The sequence below is a fragment of the Peromyscus maniculatus genome, chromosome 11 (genome assembly GCF_049852395.1).
Source record: "Peromyscus maniculatus bairdii isolate BWxNUB_F1_BW_parent chromosome 11, HU_Pman_BW_mat_3.1, whole genome shotgun sequence".
Taxonomy (NCBI): domain Eukaryota; kingdom Metazoa; phylum Chordata; class Mammalia; order Rodentia; family Cricetidae; genus Peromyscus; species Peromyscus maniculatus.
In genome coordinates, this window is record NC_134862.1 from 98,759,067 (window position 1) to 98,780,084 (window position 21,018).

General features: G+C 50.3%; 1 protein-coding gene across 4 annotated transcripts in view; it reads left to right on the forward strand.

Moving 5' to 3' along the window:
* Positions 1-21,018, forward strand: part of Ptpn14 (protein tyrosine phosphatase non-receptor type 14) — a 146,658-nt gene extending 125,640 nt beyond the window's left edge. For all 4 annotated transcript variants that reach the window (XM_006972081.4, XM_042258826.2, XM_076548193.1 and 1 more), the window contains 6 exons: positions 2,118-2,261; positions 3,860-4,078; positions 8,232-8,360; positions 11,056-11,290; positions 13,195-13,358; positions 18,064-21,018. In XM_006972081.4, the coding sequence (XP_006972143.1) occupies positions 2,118-2,261; positions 3,860-4,078; positions 8,232-8,360; positions 11,056-11,290; positions 13,195-13,358; positions 18,064-18,192 (1,020 nt within the window). In that variant the 3' untranslated portion in view covers positions 18,193-21,018. The remainder of the gene's footprint in view (positions 1-2,117; positions 2,262-3,859; positions 4,079-8,231; positions 8,361-11,055; positions 11,291-13,194; positions 13,359-18,063) is intronic.

The following is a 21,018-nucleotide window of genomic DNA, read 5'->3' on the forward strand; positions in this document are numbered from 1 at the left end:
GCTTTTGATGAATGGCTCTCAGCCTGCTGCCCTTAGGGCCCATCCTTCACTCCTGCTACCCCCTTGAGGATGCTTCACACCCTCTAGCCCTGAGCCTGGAGTCATGTTCAGAGAGCAAAGAGAGCCAGTTCAGCTCTTCTAGCTTGATGGATTGATTCATTGATGGTCCCTGCTGAAAAGCTAATGGGATGAATGAGACTTGCACCTAAGAAGCCTGGTTCAGTTATCACTGGGTCCAGCTCTCTCCGGGTAGGTAGTGAGCCTTTCCCAAGAATAACAGTCCCTGAACTCTGGAGGCAGAGGCAGAGGATTGCTTGCAGGTTCAAGGAACACCAAAAACCCAGGGCTCCATCGTGAGGCCCTGACTCAAAAATCAAACCCAAACAAAACCTTTGAAGCGCTTCACAATTCGGGTCTGGAGACAGACACCAAGGCTGTTCTGTAGCCCTACGGTCCCTCTCCAGCTGTCCATTACATGTCACGGCTCGCCCTCCTGCTTGATAAACCCTTGCTTGTCCCTGAGTCAGCCTGTCCCCAGAGTAGTTGCCCTGTTGGTAGCAATCCCTCATAAGGGCTTCTTGCCCACTGTAGGTAACAGTGTGGTGATGATGACGCCCATGTCCCTGCCACCCCACCCCCAACGTACTCAGTGCCACTTTTCCAACAACATGGCTCTGTAGCCGTAAGTTTTCTCAGGCCCCACCCTGCCCCGCGGTCCCACGTTCCTCCGGTCCCGCCCGGCTCCGCGGTCCCTCAGCCACTTATAAAATAATCATTCAGAGGCTTAATATTAATTACCAATTGTATGGCCTATGGCAGGCTTCTTGCGAGCTAGCTCTCTCATCTTAAATTAACCCATTTCTATTAATCCATGTATTGCCGCGTGGCCGCCGTGGCATTACCAGTCTGCTGGCGTGGTGCTCCTTGGGTGACGGGCTGGCATCTCTTCAGCCTCTGCGTTTCTTCTCCTCTCTCTGTCTTTGATTTCCCACCTGGCTCTAAGCTTCCTTGCCATTGGCCAAAACAGCTTTATTTATAGCCAATGGGAGCAACGTATAGTCACAGCATGCAGAAAGACATCCCTCAGTATGGCTCCACCAAGATACCTCCCCCAGGAGTAAATGAACAAACAATACAATAAGAAAACAAGTCCTAGGAGAAACCAGGCTACCACTGCGTCTGTGGCAGTCGCGGGCATGTCAAACTGTCATTGCTTCGGTTTGCATCATGGTGTTCCCTTTCACACTCTTCCCCGAATGTCTAAGACAAAACGATTTTCAAGAGATGTGCATGGTAGGCTGCCAGCAGTCAACAGGGAGGATTTCCATACCCCCGACTGATGCCAAGGACTGAGGCTCAAGAAGTGGTCCCAACATCCATCCTGACTACGCCAGGTTCAGCCCAGAGATGAGGGGGGAGCTAGGATTGGCCAGTCTACACTCCGGTCAAGCCCCTCCAGTGATGGGCAATAGTCACTGCCCTGTGTTCACCCTGGATGGAGTGTGAAGGGTGAAGGCTCATCGTCTGTGGCTAGGTTGGCATGGTGGTGACTTTGTTAAGTATGGCAGACCCTGTTCTGGGGCTGGCGAAGCAGGGGTCCCAGGGACGTGGAGTTAAGTGTAAGACTCAGGTCTTCGGCCTGAGCCCTTCAGAGTAGAAACCCGATTTTCCTCTTCTGCTGGTATGTATGGGTCTATCGATCAGCACTGGAGCTGGCAGGTTTATACCAGTCGTCACTGCAGACGACCCGTCCCTGTGATGGACTCAGCCCGTGGGGTCCTCTGTTTTCTTTCTTCAGCCCATATTTTTCTAAAGTGTACTGTACGAACCCCTTTTTTGTTCTCTTCCAAATCCCATGGCAAGGTATATTTGCTAGGCAGTCTGTCTTTACCTTTCTAATGTATGAGTTAATTAAGAATAAAGGCCCTAGGGTCCTGAAAGAACCGGCTTCCCTGGGCACGGTGGGAATAATGGGAAGTCTGTGTTTGAATTTGCCCTGCTAATGGTGAATGTCTGCATTCCTTGGCTGGGGAGTTACAGATTTGGGGAGATTAAAACACATTCCAGCCTTCCCCTGGAATTATAGACAATGAGAACGTGTCTTTTCTTGCTGGAAGAATCTAGAGAAGCAGAAGATGGCAGGCCTGGACCCACAGAAGAGGCCGTTGATGCTGGCGGCATTGAATGGGCTCTCGGTGGCCCGCGTCTCGGGGCGGGAAGACAGTCGACATGATGCCACCCGGGTTCCCATAGACGAGAGGGTGAGTGCTGGGCTTGTCGGGCGTGACTCCTCCTCTGTGCCTCCGGATTCCAGAAGTCCCTCTTTGCCCAGACCTGTCAGCGATGTTTGCCTTGTGGGTTAATTCTTTCACATGGAAGGAGACTTGGTCCAAGTGTGCTGTGGTAAAGCCAACCCTTCCCAGCACCTCCTGTTTCTTCATTCTGGTCTCCACACTTATCAAGGTAGCGTGTTGAGGCTTTATTAAGAAGTCCAGCCCCAGGGCTGGTGAGATGGCTCTGGCTGTAGGAGCTTGTTGCCAAGATTGATGACCTGAGTTCAGTCCCTGGGACTCACACTGGGCAGAGAGAGAACTGACTTCCTCAAGGTGTGCTCTGACCCCCACACAGCTTGCTCCCCTCTCCAGAATAAACGATCAAAACAAAAGATCAACCTCCAGCATGCTGTGTGACCTTGGCCTACTCACTTAGTTCTTTTTTTGGGGGGGGGGTTCTCTGTAGTTTTTGGTGTCTGTCCTGGATCTCGCTCTGTAGACCAGGCTGGCGTGGATCTCACAGAGATCCACTTGCCTCTGCCTCGTGAGTGCTGGGATTAAAGGTGTGCACCACCACTGCCTGGCTACTTAGTTCTTTTTAATCATAAGTGGGAAATACAATGATCAGTTCTTTATGCATTTTTATATGGTCTTAACACTAAGAAAAAAGGCAAATTTGCATTCTGATGTGATTGACCTACTTGTTGTCCTCACACAATTGAATCCAAAGATGCACTGTTTGGAACACGCTGAGGGATGGTGGGGGAAAGAATAAACATTTTCATTTTTACTGGAATGAAACCATTATGCTTTTGTAAGTGTGGAAAGCTCTTTTTGTAAGATGAGAAAGTTAATTTTCCCAACTGTCAATGCTCAGTGATTTTTGTAAATGACTGATGTTTTCTAGGAAACGATTATTTAAGGTTTTAGGGTTCCTGTGGTTTTCTTTGAGGGCTGTAAGGTGATGTGACCTATAGTTCTTGGGTTAGGTATTGATTCTGTGTTGCTCAGGTGGGAAAGGGGCCCCAGCAGCCAGGCTTGCTGCCAGAAGGTCTGGAAACTGGTCTCCTGAGTTCACTGAATAGCATGTGAAGTTGTTAGATTTCTGTCAGCAGATGCTTGGTTTTAGAATGTTTTTTGGGTCAGAAGGGACATTTCCCCAATTAATACCATGGCATTGAAATTAGTAGTTTAGCCAAGGGAGGAAAAAGGTGAGTTGGGTGGTGTGGGTTAATCCTCAGTGCTCTACAACTGTGTCCTGGTTCATTCAGGAAAACCTGCCGTGAGGGCAAGGGATGCTTGGATAGGTTAGATTGACACCGCCCTTATCAGCAAAGGTCGTAGACAGCACAAGGAATAGGACCGCGGAGTTTGAATGTCAACTTAACCCAGTCTTGGAAGATTGCAGTGCAAAGCTGAGTGAGAAGGGAAACGGTCCTCAGAGCAGAGACTAGCGGTCTGGGTAATCCTGAGGGCAGTAACTAAGTACCCGCTGATTCTCCATCTGGAGCCCCCCTAACCGGGAGTGCTGCGAGCTTGGTTGCTCTGTTGGAATTGGGAGCGCTGACATCCTGCTTCCCTTGCAGCTCCGAGCCCTGAAGAAAAAGCTGGAAGAGGGAATGGTGTTCACAGAGTATGAGCAGATCCCCCACAAAAAGGCCAACGGCATCTTCAGTACCGCCACTCTGCCGGAAAACGCTGAGCGGAGCCGGATCCGAGAAGTCGTCCCTTATGAGGAGAATCGGGTGGAGCTCATCCCCACCAAGGAGAACAACACAGGCTACATCAACGCCTCCCACATCAAGGTGAGCGGATGTCAGGGGCGCCCAGCAGCAGACTGCACAGGCTGCAGACGCTACGCTAGATATGCACTGGCCCTCCCTAAGCCATGGCAAGTGCGATCGTCCTTTTGGTTTGTGACTCACAGGTGATGGACATTGGACCTCTTATTGTCACTGTCCAATAGCAGCACAAACTATTGTTTCTTCTTTATAACACCACAGAAAATTTGCTTTAGCACCAAACCCTAATTTCCAGTGCTCTTTATGAGAGTGGGATGATTTATACACAAACCACGACTGACCGCAGCAGATCCTCAACCAGTGAATGGGAGTGTGAGGATGTGAGGTTCCTTTTTTTTTAGATTTATTTGTTTTTATTTTATGGATATATTTGCCTGCATGCATGCATGTGCACCATGTGCATGCCTGGTGGCCGTAGAGGTAGGAAGTGCGCATCAGATCCTTTGGAACTGGTGTTACAAGAAGTTGTGAACCATCATATGGGTGCTGGGAATTGAACTCGGGTCCTCTGCAAGAGCAGCAAGCCATCTCTCTAGCCCACAGTGTGTGGGATTTCTGTTACTATCCCAAATACTTCATGTCTCAGTATGTCATAGCTTAGCTAGACCCCAGTTAGAGTTCAGAGCTGTAGACACATGGGTACCTAGAGAGAATGATTTCCAAACAGCTCTCCCTCCCCAGTTTTCCCAATAACTGGATGTACGTCTTTAGAACATAGCTCCAAACTCCGAAGTGGGAGAGTGTTTCCAAGGGTCTTGCTTAGCCAGTGAGTATAGGGCATTTTTAAACAACACAGTTTACCTGAGTAATCTGTGTGATTAGTGGCTTTGAACTCTTAATTTCCTTGGACTTTTCAACTCTGGTGGAATTGCTAGAAGGTTCCTCTGACCTCCCCCTCACCCCCAAGATGTAGTTAGGCATCTGGTTTGTGTATCACTCATAGCCAGTTTTCATATGGGACATGAAAAGTGTGCCATGGTTAGGTATAGTGTTTTTATGCATAGGAGGTAGATAGCGCTATGTATATACATTTATAACAGACAGGCTTTTATAACATGCAGGCTTTTTATAACAGACAGACTTTTTTTTTTTTTTTTTTTTTTGCTATTTTTGAGAACAAGAACAAAACCAATAAAATAATAAATGCCAGGGACCTCTCAAGTAAGCCAATGATGGTCTTAGATTATGAAATAATAGGCAGAATAACACACTCAAAGCTGAGGACGATGCAGCTGCTTCCCAGTGAAGTGCCTCTGAATGCCGTACAGAAGGATATTCTCCTGGCCTCTTCCCTGGGCCCAGTCTCTTCCCCATTTTCCATCTGCTCTTTGGAAACAGCTGTCACCCCACACAAACAGCACCCTTTGGGCATTGTTACCCGAGATGCCTTCCCTTCTGCGGCATTCTCCCGGGCCCACACTTCATCTTATGGAACCAGGGTAGACGCGGGAACATTTCACAGGCCCAGAGAGCTTGCAGGAACTTGCCCTTGGCTTCTGGAATCGAGCTCTGTGTTTCACCCCTGTTTCCTCCCCTGGGTTCCAAGCAGCCGTTAACACAGGAGGCGATCGAGTTCCTCCAGAGGTGGAGTCACATCTGTGGGTCTCCCTCCCCAGCACCAGCTGCTGGTTTCAGTGCAGCTTTTAAACTGTCAATACTTGGAAGAAGCAGCATCCTCTGCAGGTATTTATGGTTCCTATATGTTGGGTGCCAGGAAGGATAGTGGTTAGCATCTCAGTTCCACAGATGCCCCCGCCCCCATCCTAGTGAGTAGTCTGTGGATGTTTTCTCCCACCACTATGTGGAAAGTGGGTTTTCTTGCCAACCTTGACATGAACATGTCTTGCATAATAAGACAATAGCTGATGCTATTTTTGTCAGAATCAAGTTAGTATGTGGTTTCATAAAATAAATGAGGAGTGGGGGGGTGTCAAGATCATGATGATGAAAACCACAGAGATAGCTGACCTGAGCTAATGGGAGCTCATGGACTCTAGACTGACAGCTGGGGAACCTGCGAGGGACCGAACTAGGCCCTCTGAATGTGGGTGACAGTTGTGTGGCTTGATCTGTTTGTGAGGCCCCTGGCAGTGGGACCAGGACTTTTCCCAGGTGCATGAACTGGCTTTTTGGAGCTCGTTCTCTATGGTGGGATACCTTGTTCAGCCTTGATGCAGCGGGGAGGGGCTTGGCCCTTTCTTAACTTGAGATGCCAGACTTCGTTGACTCCCCAAGGGAGGTCTTACCCCTCTGAGAAGTGGATGGGGGGTGGTGGGATGGGAGGGAGATGGGGAGAGGGAGAAGAGGAGGGAGGGGGGGACTGGTGTAGTAGGAATCTTAACAGTTCTTATTAATAAAATCAAACCCGAGGCCAGGTAGTGGGGTGAACACTTGAAGATCAGAGAGACAGAACAAGCCACAGCTTCCTCACCTCACCAGTTCCTCAGCTGGTCTTGTTTCCTCAGACTGGAGGCCTCTGAGTCCTCATCCAGATTGAATCTCAGCTGAACTGTGCTGCTTCAAAGACTGAACGCTTAGCCAGCCAAATGCTTAACCAGCCACATGCTTCTAGTTTCTGGTCCTCACGCCTTATATACTTTTCTGCTTTCTACCATCACTCCCTGGGATTAAAGGCTCGCTTCCTGGGATTAAAGGCGTAAGTCACCATGCCTGGCTGTTTCCAATGTGGCCTTGAACTCACAGAGATCCCAGATGAATTTCTGCCTCTGGAATGCTAGGATTAAAGGCGTGTGCTATCACTGCCTAACTAGTGGCTTTTCTGTTCTCTGACCCCAGATAAGTTTATTAAGGTACACAATATTTTGGGGGAACACAATACCACCACAGACTGGGGTTGGTATGTAAAATGAAAAAAATTTTTAATAAAATAAAAACAAACAGATGAGGAGGAATGTCTCAAACAGTGATGCCTTCATTGTTTCTGGAATGCTCTGGAGGTTTGCATTGCATGGGTATGTAAAGGGGCTTATCTTTGTCATGTCAAAGTACAGGTAAGGAAGAGGCAGACAGAAAATGTTCATGTAGAGGTCACCATTCCACCTTGAGAGTGTGGCCTTCAGTTCTTTGAGTCTGTTTTTGCCAATGGAATGTATTTTGCATGGTAGATTATGCTTTTATTAAAAGTCTACCATAGAGCCCTGTTCTTCAGATTTTTCAGAATCACAGCCCTTTGGTTGTTGTGAAACTAATTTAATGGTTATAATCATGCATATACTTTAATAAAATATACACTAAAGCATGAAATCCTTAAGAATACATTGTGCACACTAAGTGTAAGTGTTTCTGTAACATAAATTTTGTTAATTTATGTTTAGGTGTGTGCATATACTCTTGTATACCTATACATTTATGTGACTGCATATGTATACTTTTTATATGTGGTATATATGTATGTGCACGTGTGTGAGTACACTCTCTTATGTATGCACAAATAAGGCCAAAGGGAAGCGTCATTTATCTTCTGTATCACTCTTAACTTCATTATTACATTTTATTTTGTGTGCCCACGTTTCTGTGTGTGTGTGTGTGTGTGTGTGTGTGTGTGTGTGTGTGTGTGTGTGTGTGTGTGTAGGTCAGAGGACAACTGGCTGGAGTTGGTTCTCTCCTTCCGTGGATCCTGGGGGGTCAAATTTAGGTCATCGGAGTTAACTTACCACTGAGCCATCTCACCCAACCCCGCCATATTATTTTTTTGAGTCAGGTCTTTGGCTGAGCCTGGACTCCCTACGTTAGCAAGTTTGGCCAGTGAGCTCCAGGGCCTTTTCCTCCTTAACCTCCCCAGCCGTGGGAGATCACACACACTGCCACACCTCGCCTATGTGTGGGTACTGGGGGTCAAACTCGGGTCTTAACGCTTGTGCAGAAGGCATTTTTCCCTCTGAGCGGTCTCCTTGGCCCATGTGTTTGTTTTCAGTCTATCCTACGTTGCATGTATTGTGTGTTTCATGCGATAAAAGATCAGGTAAGTATGACTTGATAGGTTTGCTTTAGCAAAAAGTATTTTGATGCAAAAGTGTGTCATCCGTTGTGTACAGCCTCTGGGTTTTTATCGTTGTTCCAATCCACTTGGTCCAAAAGAATTAGAATCGAGTGTGGTTCCACCAGCCTGGCTCACTGACTGATGCTTCCCTTGCAGGTGGTGGTTGGCGGGGCAGAATGGCACTACATCGCCACTCAGGGACCCTTGCCACATACCTGCCATGACTTCTGGCAGATGGTGTGGGAGCAGGGGGTGAACGTGATCGCCATGGTCACTGCAGAGGAGGTAAGTGAGTGGCTTACCTAATGCCCTTGTCCTGGGGAAGGGGTGTCCAGAAGGTGGGCCTGGTACCCATGCCTTGGGCTCAGCCTGCTCTGCGCTACAGCGCTGTGTTTCTGCACATCACTCTGCATCTGTGTACCCTCTCTCCTTGTTTGTGTGCTCTTCCGTCCCCAGAGAGGGTTTGCAGTGGACTCTCTCTCTCCTCTCCTTCTCCTTTGGCTCCTAACTCTCTCCGTGGTGACATACTTCAGAACCGTGAAAACCAAACACAGAATCAAAACGACCAAACTTGAGTTCATCCATCGGGCGGTGTGTACCCCACAGAACAGTTCAGGCTGTGCTGGGTAAACACACGGGGCCTCCCAGCCCCGGCGCTGCCAGCCCTGCATGCCATGGTGCTTATCAGCTGAAGGAGACCAGAGCCTCTGATGTAGGAAAGGGCTTTATTCTTCGGGGAGCAGGAAAAGAAAATTCCTTTTCTTCCTTTGCCAAGGCAAACACAAGTTCTCTGTTGTAGCTGAGGAGCTGGGCCTGTGCTGGGCACACGGGCAGGCGCCTCCCCCATGTGATGCCGCCGTCTGCTCAGGGTGCCCCCTGCTCAGGGTGCGCTGACTCTGAGGGAGAGTGCTGGATGTCCTCGCTGTCACACTCTCCAACCATGTTGCCCCGACCCCTTTAATCCTCTCAGGAGATTCCAAGCTACATTTACAAATTCATTTAGGGAATGCATTTTACCAAGATCCCTGCTAGAGGCGCCTTTCCCGCCTGTTGTTCAGGGCCAGGAGCAGAGCGAGCTGGGGCACAAAAGCAAAGCGCCGGCCCCCACCATCTCCACCAACGACTGTGCTGAGCAGTTACTTTCTAGAGCTGTTTATGAGGAGATTTGGTGAGGGCACGTCGCGTTCTCCAAGGTCAGACATACTTCCACTCACTCTCTTTCCAACCTTCCACTAGCAAAGTAAATCCCAGGGCCGGTGAGATGGCTCACCCTGGTAAAGTGCCCGCCACAGAAGCAGAAAGACCTGCATGTGCATTCACTGCATCCCCATGTAATCCCAGCACCAGGAAGTAAAGACAGGAAGATCCCTGGTTGGACACTCAGCATTGACCTTTGACCTCCACAAGCACACATGCACATACCCACATGAACACATACCACATATATGCACACATACACACACCCAGAAAGTAAAATTTCAAAACTAAGGACACCTTTAAACTAAATTCAGGATCCTAATAGATCATGTCGTGGATGGGTTTTGTTATTATTATTATTATTATTTTTAGCCTGTGTTTACTTACTTATTTTGTCTGTTTGATATGGTCTCATAGCCCAGGCTGGCCTTGAATTCACCCGTCTAAATGCTAGATGGAATTCATCCATCTAAATCCATCCATCTGTGTCGACTCTAGGGTGGGTGGTGGACGAGACAGGCACCATCCTTGTCCCCATGGTGTTTACTCCTGGGAGAGACACTGGAGAGTAAACAGATAGCTCGAGTCAGAAGACTGTAAGGACCGACAGATGGCCGAGGGGCAGCTCTGGCTCTTTGGAGGAGGTACTGTTCCAGCTGAGGCATCAGTGACAAGCAGATCTGCCATGTCAAAACAAAGCAGACTCTAGTGAGCCATGGGACAGCCAGGAATGTGTCCTTTTGCAAAATCCAGAGATGACTCGGGCATTGAAACAAAAATGGGTTTGAGTTCTCCAGTCAGCCCACTTTTACAGGCTCACTGTAAAAGATCAAAGTACTTCTTCAGTCCTGGGGAGACTCTGTCAACCCCTCCGGGACCAGACAGGATGACTAATGTCCCCCAAGGATGTGTCACCTTACAAGCAGGCAAACTGATAGCTCCTTTATTTAGCTCATTATTTAGTTATCTGCCTTGAGCCAGGGTCTCACATAGCCCAGGCTGGCCTCAAACTTGCTGTGTAGCCAAGGCTAACCTTGGCGTTTGGATCCGCCTGTCTCCAGCTCCCAAGTGCTAGGATGACAGGCATAGACCACCACACCTGGTTTGTGCAGTGCTGAGGATTGGACCCGGGACATCATTCGTGCTGTGGATGCGCTCTACCCACTGAGTCCATCCCCACCCTAAGGGGTTCCTTGAGCCGTCAGTCGGGCAGAGTCCCTGGTACAGCTCAATACTCCTGGGTTCTCTTCCTGCCACCCAACCTCTGCCCCATCTCCTCTTCACCAGCCCCTCCATCCTCCCACCCCACACCAGTGACTTCTACACTGCACAAAACTGAAAAATAAGACTTTGTAGATTGTGCATGGTCTCAGAAAAGATGATAAAACCTGGGAAGGATGGCACAGACATGGCCGTCCTCTGCTTCCGCTGTATGTTGAGCTGAAACAAGCCAGCCAGGCCGAACAAAGAGTGAGAGCAGCCCTGGAGGAGAGGGGCAGCGCCAGTCAGGGTGTGGTACCTTAGAAAGAGCCCTGGGTTAGCATCGGCGTGGAAAGCAGGGTGTGGGCTGACCACCAGTACCTGCTACTCACCAGCCTGAAGCCTTCGGTGGCTTTCTGTTCTCTGTGGGCTAAGATCCAGGCTCCCTGTAGACACTGCACAGAGCCCCGTGGAGATGTGGTTTAGTAACTGATGTCTGCTCTCCTGTTCCCGGGTCCTAAGATCAGGAAGAGAAGAGTTCATCCTTGACTTGTCTCCACCTTTGCTTCTCTGTGTGATTCAGGAGGGTGGACGGACCAAAAGCCACCGATACTGGCCCAAGCTGGGGTCCAAGCACAGCTCCGCCACCTATGGCAAGTTCAAGGTCACCACAAAGTTCCGAACAGACTCCGGTTGCTATGCAACCACGGGATTAAAGGTCAAGCACCTGCTGTCCGGCCAGGAGAGGACGGTGTGGCACTTGCAGTACACTGACTGGCCCCACCACGGCTGCCCGGAAGACGTCCAAGGATTTCTGTGTAAGTTTTTCCCAGACTGAGTTTTGTGGAATGCATCAGTAGTCTGTCAGATGGAGAGGAGTGGACTGTGGGATACCTTCTCTAAAGCAGGGAGAGCACCGTGATATGGAAGTACTGGTCTCTCCACCTCTGCACAGGGCAGAGAAGAATCATAGGTGTCTCTGTGTTCTCTTTCATGCAAGTCCACAGGATGGTGATAAACTAATTCTGCGTTGATTTAGTCTTTTAGTGTCTCAGTAATCAAATACTCTCTAACATGTGCTATAACATGGATGAGCCCTGACAGCACACCAAGGCAAAGATGGCAGGCATGAAGGGATAAGAACTGTAGCATTTCCCCGGCATGGAGCACCTACATCAGGCAAATCCATCACATGTATTATTTCTTCAGGACAGGATATTTTAGACACTGATTCCTGAGAATATATGGGTACCCTGAGTGCCAGGCAGTGGCTCAGGGCAGGTAACCGACAGCTGTTGGGCAAACTGACCACCACAGAGGCCACCGTGCACAGAAGCCCACTCCCACTGTGTACACGTTGGGCAACATCAGAGCCTTGCTTGATTTTGATGTTAGATATTTTGATATGATAGAATTGGCATTAGGGGCTGAGAGAGACTAGGTTGTCGAGACCTAGAAAACCACCTCTCCGGTTCTGTTAGATTCTGAAACATTGACAAGGATTCCATTTATCACTAAAATGGGGACAGGCCTCAAGGAGCACAATAAGCAGAGTGTAGGACAGTGATGGGCCAAGGACCCAAAGCCCCAGAGAGCTTAGGTTTTTGCCGGTCCAATGACCAATTAATTGTCCATAGCACAGGAGGGATGTGACCTCTGCAGAACTTCCGCCCCTCCTAACAGTGCTCTTTTTATCCAGTTCAGGGAATCTCCTGCTAGTGGCCTGGTTAAAGTTGTCTCCAAGAAGAAAACTCTGCAAATAATGCAAGTAGATTGGTTTGATGATTGACAGCTCTATTGAAATGTGGGACCCGTGAGATGGTCTAAAGTGTAGTCAAATCTTTAAAATCAGCCAGTTTAAGGGATGCCAGCCTAAGCTACTGGTGGATACAGGGCATCCCTTCAAAGAACATGGGCTGCCTAATAGCTGTTTTTGTAAGAATCTTGACGCAGTGGTGTTATACAGCGCCCTGGAAACACTGGCTGTTACATTGTCTGAAGATCCTGCTTTCCTTTTCACATGGTTATGGGAGAAGCACTAAGGATTATGTGGCTGCTTTTCTTGTGCATGCACTGGGCCTGTGAACAAACATTTGCTCACCCATGCTGGACTGGGCAGCTTCTGAGGGGGTGAGAGCGTATCTCGGACCCTCTACCCACAGGCTTGTGGCCTCCAGAAGTGGGGCTCATCTTGAATGTTCACACAACTTCATGGAAGTGGATTCCCCAAAGCCCACTTTTTACATCTGAAAATGAAATCAAACCTTGGCTGACATTCGCTCATTCGATGAGGGGGAAGGGAATGGGGCAGGTGGCTGCTCTTTCCCCAACAGGAATAGGCTCTGACAGGCAGGCATTTCAAGGGGATGTAGCGGCTGCTCTGATCCCAGTCTGTTATTAGTATGAAGTGCTGTAAGTAATGTCTAGAATCATCTGCTTGGGGGACTTGGGGATTTGCAGAAGGGAAAACAGAATTTAATTTTTAAAAAAGAACTATTTAAAGAACAAATTCTCCTATGGACTAATTGACTCCCAGCTGGTCTCTTCTGGATCCAGGATGTTCCAGCAGGTACCAGCCAAATGATTAGCGACTTATAAGAACTGCAAATTACTATGACTGGAGACAAAAGACTCCCCCTCAGTCCTGGCACCTCTCCCCTACCCCTTGCATGCAAAATCACGTGACGCACTTGGGTGACAAGATTCACATTTCCTCCCGCAGCCTACTTGGAGGAAATCCAGTCGGTCAGGCGTCACACCAACAGTGTCCTGGAAGGCATCAAGACCCGGCACCCGCCCATCGTGGTCCACTGCAGCGCTGGGGTGGGAAGGACGGGCGTCGTCATCCTCTCTGAGCTCATGATCTATTGCCTGGAGCATAACGAAGTGAGTGGCCCACCTCTCTCTCCAGGTTCCTATCATAGTGTGTTATTTTATGGGAGGGAGGGACCTGTGTGCGCACGTGTGGAGGCCAGAGTTCACCCTCAGTGGTCATTCCTTAGGCACCGTCACCTTGCCTTTTGAGCCATGATCTCCATCGGCCTGGAGCTCACCAAGTAGGGTAGGATGTCTGGCTCTTGAGCCCCGGGGATCCTCCTGTCTGCACCTCCCCAGTGCTGGGGTTAAGTGCATAGTATCATGCACAGTTGTGACTGTTTACATTGTTTGCGGGTTTTGACTCTGGTCCTCACACTTGTGTGGTAAGCAGTTTATCAGCTGAGCCATGGTCCCAGGCCTCTGGCCTTCTCTCTGAGTGCTTGCTGTGTACTGTGAAGCTGGTTCTGCACTAGAGCTGTGCTGTTACATGTTCTACGGTGGATTCCTCTCTGCTGACCTGAGCCCTCCAGACCTGTGGTTCTCCACCTGGACTCCCAGCATTTATAGCTTCCCTTATCTCTGACCTCTCATTGCTCTGTGTAGGCTCCTAAATAGGAGAAAAAAATTAGGGTGTTCTAGAAACATCCAGCAAATCTGACTGCTGTCGGCATTCATTTCCAGTCGTAGCCAGATTGGTTCTATTGTGGGTTGTTCCCCGTGGCACATTGTTCTGGCACGTGTGGTTCGGATGCGTCTTGCATTTCTGGGATGTGTTTTGTCCCCAGTCCTGTGTGAAGATGCAGCTATGTAGAACACAGTTGTTGTTATAGTACAGTGTTTATCTGGGGGGCATTTGCCCTCGTCTGGCTTGGCGGTGTGTTGTGTAGCAGAGGGTGGGAATGTGGGTACCAGCACCAGCCGCTCTTTGCTCTAATCACACAGGGTCTGTGTTATCTCATCCTGCCATAAGATTCCGGTGTTGTAGGGAGAGGCATCAACGACAGCTCTGCCTTCATTCACATGAGATTGTGCATGGGGTTGGGGGCAGTGGTTTGGAATTTGGCTAGACTGTGTGTTTGCTTGTTTGTGGGAGTTCTGGGGATCGAATCCAGGACCGCACATGTCAGACAAGTGCTCTACCACTGAGCTGTACACCTAGCCTGTTGTGGGTGTGTGTTTGTGCTTTTTAGGTGGGTCTTGTTATGGAACCGTTACACTAGGCCCCCAGCCCTAGGCCGGAAGGTTAATAAAGGGGCACCCTCCCCTCTGCCTCATGAAAAGCCAGGCACAAGCAATCATGTGATGTACCTGGTGCTATGTGTCTTTAAGCAGCTGTATGATGACAGGAAGCAAGCTCTCCTTCTCTGAGGTCACTTCCTGTCTTCTCACTGTTTCCACCAAGCTGTTGGTCTGTTCAGTTTCCAAATTATACAGCAAGGAGTTCTTGTTATGTGTAATGGATGCGTCAGTGTCCTAATATGTACTCATAGACTCAGAGATTTGAAAATAGCTTAAATATTGCCCTGTCTTGTTGGCCGTGAAAGTCTGGTCTCCTAGGTCTTTGGAAACTAATTAGTGACCTCTGTGAAGTAGAGACAGGAAATCACACTGCTCACCATGTTACACGCATCAAAGCCAGCCTGGCACGGAATGGGTGTGGAATGGGGGATCCTGCCAACAGGGCATCCCGTGGGCTCCCTGAGGCTCAGAGTGGCTCAATTCCTTGTGGTGTGTCCAAATTTAGTGGACTTCCTCAGTGCCCAACTGCATGCCAGAGCATTCCTTGCTGGTGGGTGGCAGCCCTAAAAGGACTTCTGTTCCCAGTGATATGCAGAGATAGCAAGATGACTCAGGCTGTTCATCTCCTTTCTCGGCACCGGGATGCCCAGTCTTATCTGTGTCCGGTTTCCCATTGTTGCTGCTGACCGAGGAAAACTGTCTGCTCTGCCCCGTGCTCTTGAGGCCTGGCTCCTCCCGCTCTTGTCCCCGTATCAGGGGGGCAAACATGTTTAGTTTGTTCTTTAAACAAAGACTTTTGACAAATAAATATGAAATTGCTGTGACCTATTTTCCTCCCATCCCGACTTCACCTCCTTTTCTAACAGCTGAAGTTGTTAGTGTATTTCATATTTTAGCTTGTAATTCAAGCAGTTTTCATTCTGTCACATGAAGAGGCTTTTCTTTTTCCTGCACTTTTCCCCTTTTGTCTTATTTAAAAAAAATGATTATTTTTAATTCTGTGGAGATCTCTATAGTCCCGTTGTCTCTTTCTTAACACGGGAAGTTGAACATGGGTAAGTGAGGGGAACTCCTGCAGTCAGGTTGGTAGTTGTGAGGCAGAGATGGGTCGTTAGAACTCTCCTGGGCTGCTCGGCAGTACCAGTGCCACTCTGTGGACTGCTCTGCTCGTCTTTGAGTACCGGTGACAATGTCTGCCGTGCCCCTGCATATCCCGGGAGGCGGTTGTGTCCCAGTAGTAGTGGAGGTGGGGATGGTAGTGGGGATGGTAGTGGGGATGGTGGTGGAGGTGGGGATGGTGGTGGGGATGGTGGGGATGGTGGTGGGGATGGTGGGGTGATAGTGGGGTGATGGTGGGGATGGTGGTGGGGATGGTGGTGGGGATGGTGGTGGAGGTGGGGATGGTGGTGGGGATGGTGGGGGTGATGGTGGGGTGATGGTGGGGTGATGGTGGGGATGGTGGGGATGGTGGTGGGGATGGTGGGGTGATAGTGGGGATGGTGGGGATGGTGGGGATGGTGGTGGGGATGGTGGGGATGGTGGTGGGGATGGTGGGGTGATAGTGGGGTGATGGTGGTGATGGTGGTGATGGTGGTGATGGTGGTGGGGATGGTGGGGATGGTGGTGGGGATGGTGGGGATGGTGGGGTGATGGTGGGGATGGTGGGGATGGTGGGGATGGTGGGGATGGTGGTGGGGATGGTGGGGATGGTGGAGGATGGTGGGGATGGTGGGGATGGTGGGGATGGTGGTGGGGATGGTGGGGATGGTGGTGGGGATGGTGGAGGATGGTGGGGATGGTGGTGGGGATGGTGGTGGGGATGGTGGGGATGGTGGGGATGGTGGAGATGGTGGGGATGGTGGGGGATGGTGGAGGATGGTGGGGGATGGTGGGGATGGTGGGGATGGTGGAGGATGGTGGGGATGGTGGGGATGGTGGGGGGATGGTGGGGATGGTGGGGGTGATGGTGGGGATGGTGGTGGGGATGGTGGGGGGATGGTGGGGTGATAGTGGGGTGATGGTGGGGATGGTGGGGTGATGGTGGGGATGGTGGGGATGGTGGAGGATGGTGGAGGATGGTGGGGATGGTGGGGATGGTGGTGGGGATGGTGGGGTGATGGTGGGGATGGTGGGGGATGGTGGGGATGGTGGGGATGGTGGGGATGGTGGGTGATGGTGGGGATGGTGGGGATGGTGGGGTGATGGTGGGGGTGATGGTGGGGATGGTGGGTGATGGTGGGGATGGTGGGGATGGTGGGGATGGTGGGGATGGTGGGGGTGATGGTGGGTGATGGTGGGGATGGTGGGGATGGTGGGGTGATGGTGGGGTGATGGTGAGGTGGGGATGGTGAGGGGGATGGTGGGGGGGATGGTGGGGGATGGTGGGGGTAATGGGGGTGGGGATGGTGGGGATGGTGGGGGGATGGTGGGGGTAATTGGGGTGGGGATGGTGGGGGGTGATAGTAGAGGTGATGGTGGTGGTAATAAGGATGGGAGATCCCATCAGAGAAGTGGAAGTGGAGGTGGAGGAGGATGGGGAGGTGGGGAGGGATGGTAAAGTTGGAGGTGGTTACAATAATAGAAAATAGCTACCTTGAAGGCTGAAGAGATGGCTTAGTGGCAGATCCCCAGCATCCATAGAAAGCTAGGTGTGCAGAAGCACACTATGAGTCAGGGAAGACATATGACACGCATGGCACTGATGTTAACCCCAGGACCAGCCTAGTGGTGGCGCACACCTTTAATCCCAGCACTTGGGAGGCTGAGGCAGCTGAATCTGAGTTCAAGACCAACCTGGTCTACAGCGCAAGTTCCAAGACAGCCACGGCTACACAAAGAAACTCTGTCTCATGAAACAGACAAAAGGAAGGGAGGGAGGGAGGGAGGGAGGGAGGGAGGGAGGGAGGGAGGGAGGGAGGGAGGGAGGGAGGAAAAGAAAAGAAAAAAATGCTGAGCTGATAAGCTCCAGTCCAATAAGAGACTCTGTCTCAATGGCATAAGGCATCTGATGTCCACCTCTGAGTATGCATACCCATACACACTGGTGTGCACACACATGCGTGTACCTCAGTGTACAGATAACCCCACACAGAAGGAATATCTGGGAAAATCTTTTTTAAAAAGAAATAGCTAACTTCTAACTTGAGGAGGTTGAGGCAGGAGGACGATCATGTGTTTGAAGCCAGCCTAGACTACAGAATGAGTTTCCCAAAATTTGTTTCATTTAAATATAAAGGGAGGTGGGGTGGGGGGGGACTTGTGTTTGGTTTTGTCCACAACTCACTGCTCCGAGAACCTTGCATTGTTTGTCCGACAGCTCTCAGATGTACCCACAGGAGTAAGCATAAATAGACACAAACTGAACAGTATCACACCAGTGACCAGGCTCCAACCCTGGCATGGAGCTGATTCCTAAAGCCTTGAGGGACAGATCCCTCCTTCTGGGTCATGGGCAGTTGCAGAGGCTTCCCAAGGTGGGAGGAGCCCAGGAGAGGCCTCCTGTCTCAGGCTATGTGCCCTTTCGTTTCCCTTACAGAAGGTGGAAGTGCCCACGATGCTGAGGTTTCTCAGGGAGCAGAGGATGTTCATGATCCAGACCATTGCGCAGTACAAATTCGTCTACCAAGTCCTCGTCCAGTTCCTACAGAATTCCAGGCTCATCTGATTTCCTGGATGCAGCTTCTGGAGGAGAGACCCAGCTCTGTCCTGCAGGGGGCGCCACTTCCAGACAACATCTGCCTCCCCAGTTGGAGACGGATGGCTGGCAGCAGGCAAGAGCCAGAGTTACTTACAAACATCATGTATTATTTTATATGAGATAATTTATTTTTCCGTCTTTGGAATAAGTTTTGTGAGTTATTATAATGCATTTTTTTCCCACGATAATATAGTGCTTCTCATTTGAACCCCATGTCGACTGATCTGCACGTAAGCCTCCTCCGGAAGGGAGGTGGTGGCCCCATGGGACATTGTAAGCACAGAGGCATAAGGGAACACATCTCTAGTGAAGCTGCAGACAAATTGGTAACGCCCCCAGTCAAAAGTGGCAAGAGGAAGAATTCAGCCTCACCCGGAAGGAAGAGAGCCAAGGGAGGTCCTTGCAGTGTTCCCTTAAACACTGGATCCGTGCATCTCGCTGGATAGCTGCTTTCCTCTCCTTTACTGCCCTCTTCCTGCGTGGTCTCTCTCTCTCTCTCCCTAAGCCTGGGGTGAAGGCTGGGATCCTCTGGAGAGCACAGTGCCTTTGAGGCTGGCCGTGCTGTCTCTGGTAAGTGAGGAGCGCTGCTGTCGCTGCTGCTTGTCCCTTGTTCTGGTCCAGAAGTCTGACGCGGTGACGGGATGTGCTACTTTGCCTTACGTGCTCCCAACACCCTCCTCTGGTGGCCCTGAGCCAGGCCATCTGCACAGCTCAGCCCCTTGCCTAGTTGAGAGAAGATAATAGACCAGGGTGGGAATGGCATTAGGTGGGGCCTTGGTGTAGATTCTTAACTGAATCATGTTGAGTGTGGCAGATGAGGACACAGAGGATGCGGCTTGGGTACATTCCATTTTCCTATCCATTGCTAAGTTGTTAGAAGGGTCATAAGGGAAATGGTTAAGGAAACCAGGAGCTACCTGGCGCTTTGTAGCAGGGTGGGAGGCGCTCACCTGGCCAGGAGGCACGCACCCATGCACTGTGTGCTGATGGATTCTAGGCTTTGGCTAGCCAGGACTGAGTTGATTCTCACTTAGGGCTTCTTCCTTGCTGTCTTGGGGCAGGGTCCCAGGCTGACCTTGGACTTGGTGTATAGCAAGAGGGTGACTCCCAATCTCTTGTCTGTACCTCCCAACTGCTGGGATTTCAAGTGTACACAGCCACACACAGGCCATACTTGCCCCTCCACTGAGACTGTCTTTTGCAAAAGCTTCCACTGCCTGCCTTTCCTTGTATAACCCACTGTCTGTCAGAGATGGTATTAACCACCCTCAAGTTGAAGCCCAGTTTCCTTCCATGTCTGCTTTTTCCTAAGTATAATTTCCTAATTGTTTGTGAAACTGACCATGTCATGTCTTCCTCCACAGTTATAGTTTCTTTTCTTTTTCCTGAGCTGAAAAGACCAACCAGAAAGAGTGTGCCTTTGTAGCCTGTCTCCACACACTAGTAGATGCTGATGACAGCAGATTTCCCATGAGCTTCTCTGGAAGACAAGCCAAGCTGTCTTCCTCTGGGCCAGGGTGGTGCTGATGCTGACATCCATACAGCATCTGTGGGTTCAGAATCTGGAGGTGGGGCACTTCCACCCTCCCTTCCACAGTGCAGAATGGATCAAGGGGCATACGTGAGTGTGACCCTTGTAGACGCGACACACTGGTATAGATTCTGACATAGGTATTTTGGGGGAAATAGAAAAGCCCATGGGGGGATTATTTACCCCCCTTTGAAGATGTTTCTTCCCCTTTCATGTGTCCTAACAGTCGATCCCACTTACAGTTTCATTGTGTGATGAAGAATGTAGATACTCTCGTCTCTAAGCCTTGGTGCGTTAGAATGTCTCACATGAGCAGCGAGGAGACATGATGCCCTTTTGAACTCATCACTCAGGGCCTGTTTCTAGCTTATGCTAACAGAACAAGATACAGGGCCGACATAGGTTTGATATCCAGCTTCCTAGCCAACACATGACGGACGAAACCCAAAGGTAAACATTTAAGTGCCCCGCATATGTATTTCCTCCTTAACACTGCTGCTCCAGGTTCTTCAACACATTCCGAGTTCCCTTTCCCATCCCCAGGAAGCCCCCATCCATCTCTGGTCAAATTATCAGCAGGCATTTAAAGCCCTTACAGTGCCATCTGCATAATAATCGCCGAGAGATGCTTTCTACCTGGGAAGCTGGCCAAGGAGTGAGCCTTGGAGCAAAGTGTATTAAATTAGTTATCTAGTCAGGGCTTCTGGAACGGCTTCCTGACAATGTATTGGGACCGAGGCTGGAGCTGTCAGAGCCCATTGCCGCATCTTGGCTTTGAAGGGGGAGAAAATTAAAGCCGGAGCCAGTAAGACATCCCATCTCAGAGCAGAGCAGCCCGTCATTCCTCCGCCCCAGGGTTCCAGTTCTGGAGTTTTGTCTTTCACTTGCTCATTTGCATATGCCCACCTTCATCCTTGTTCAGGGGTCTCTGCATCCTGGCCGCTTAAGACAGTGTCTTCATCCTTGAGATGGGGAGATGCACTTGTGGCGAAGCCCAGGGGTGTCTGGCTGGTTTTGTGAGGCTCTGAGGTGACTCCAGGTGGAAAAGGAATCCCAGGGGCCTGGGCATCTGAACACGCTCCGTCCCCAGGGAGTAGAGGTGAGAACAGTACCAGACAGGCATGCCCGTTGCTTTATTGAGGTGGAGACCAGTGGGTTCTTCTGCTCACTTGGAGGTGCTGCAGGTACTAGGGAAGGTGAGAGCATCTCACGTGGACTGCGTCCCGTCAGCTTACTTTGGGGGGGGGGGGGGGAGAAAGGGC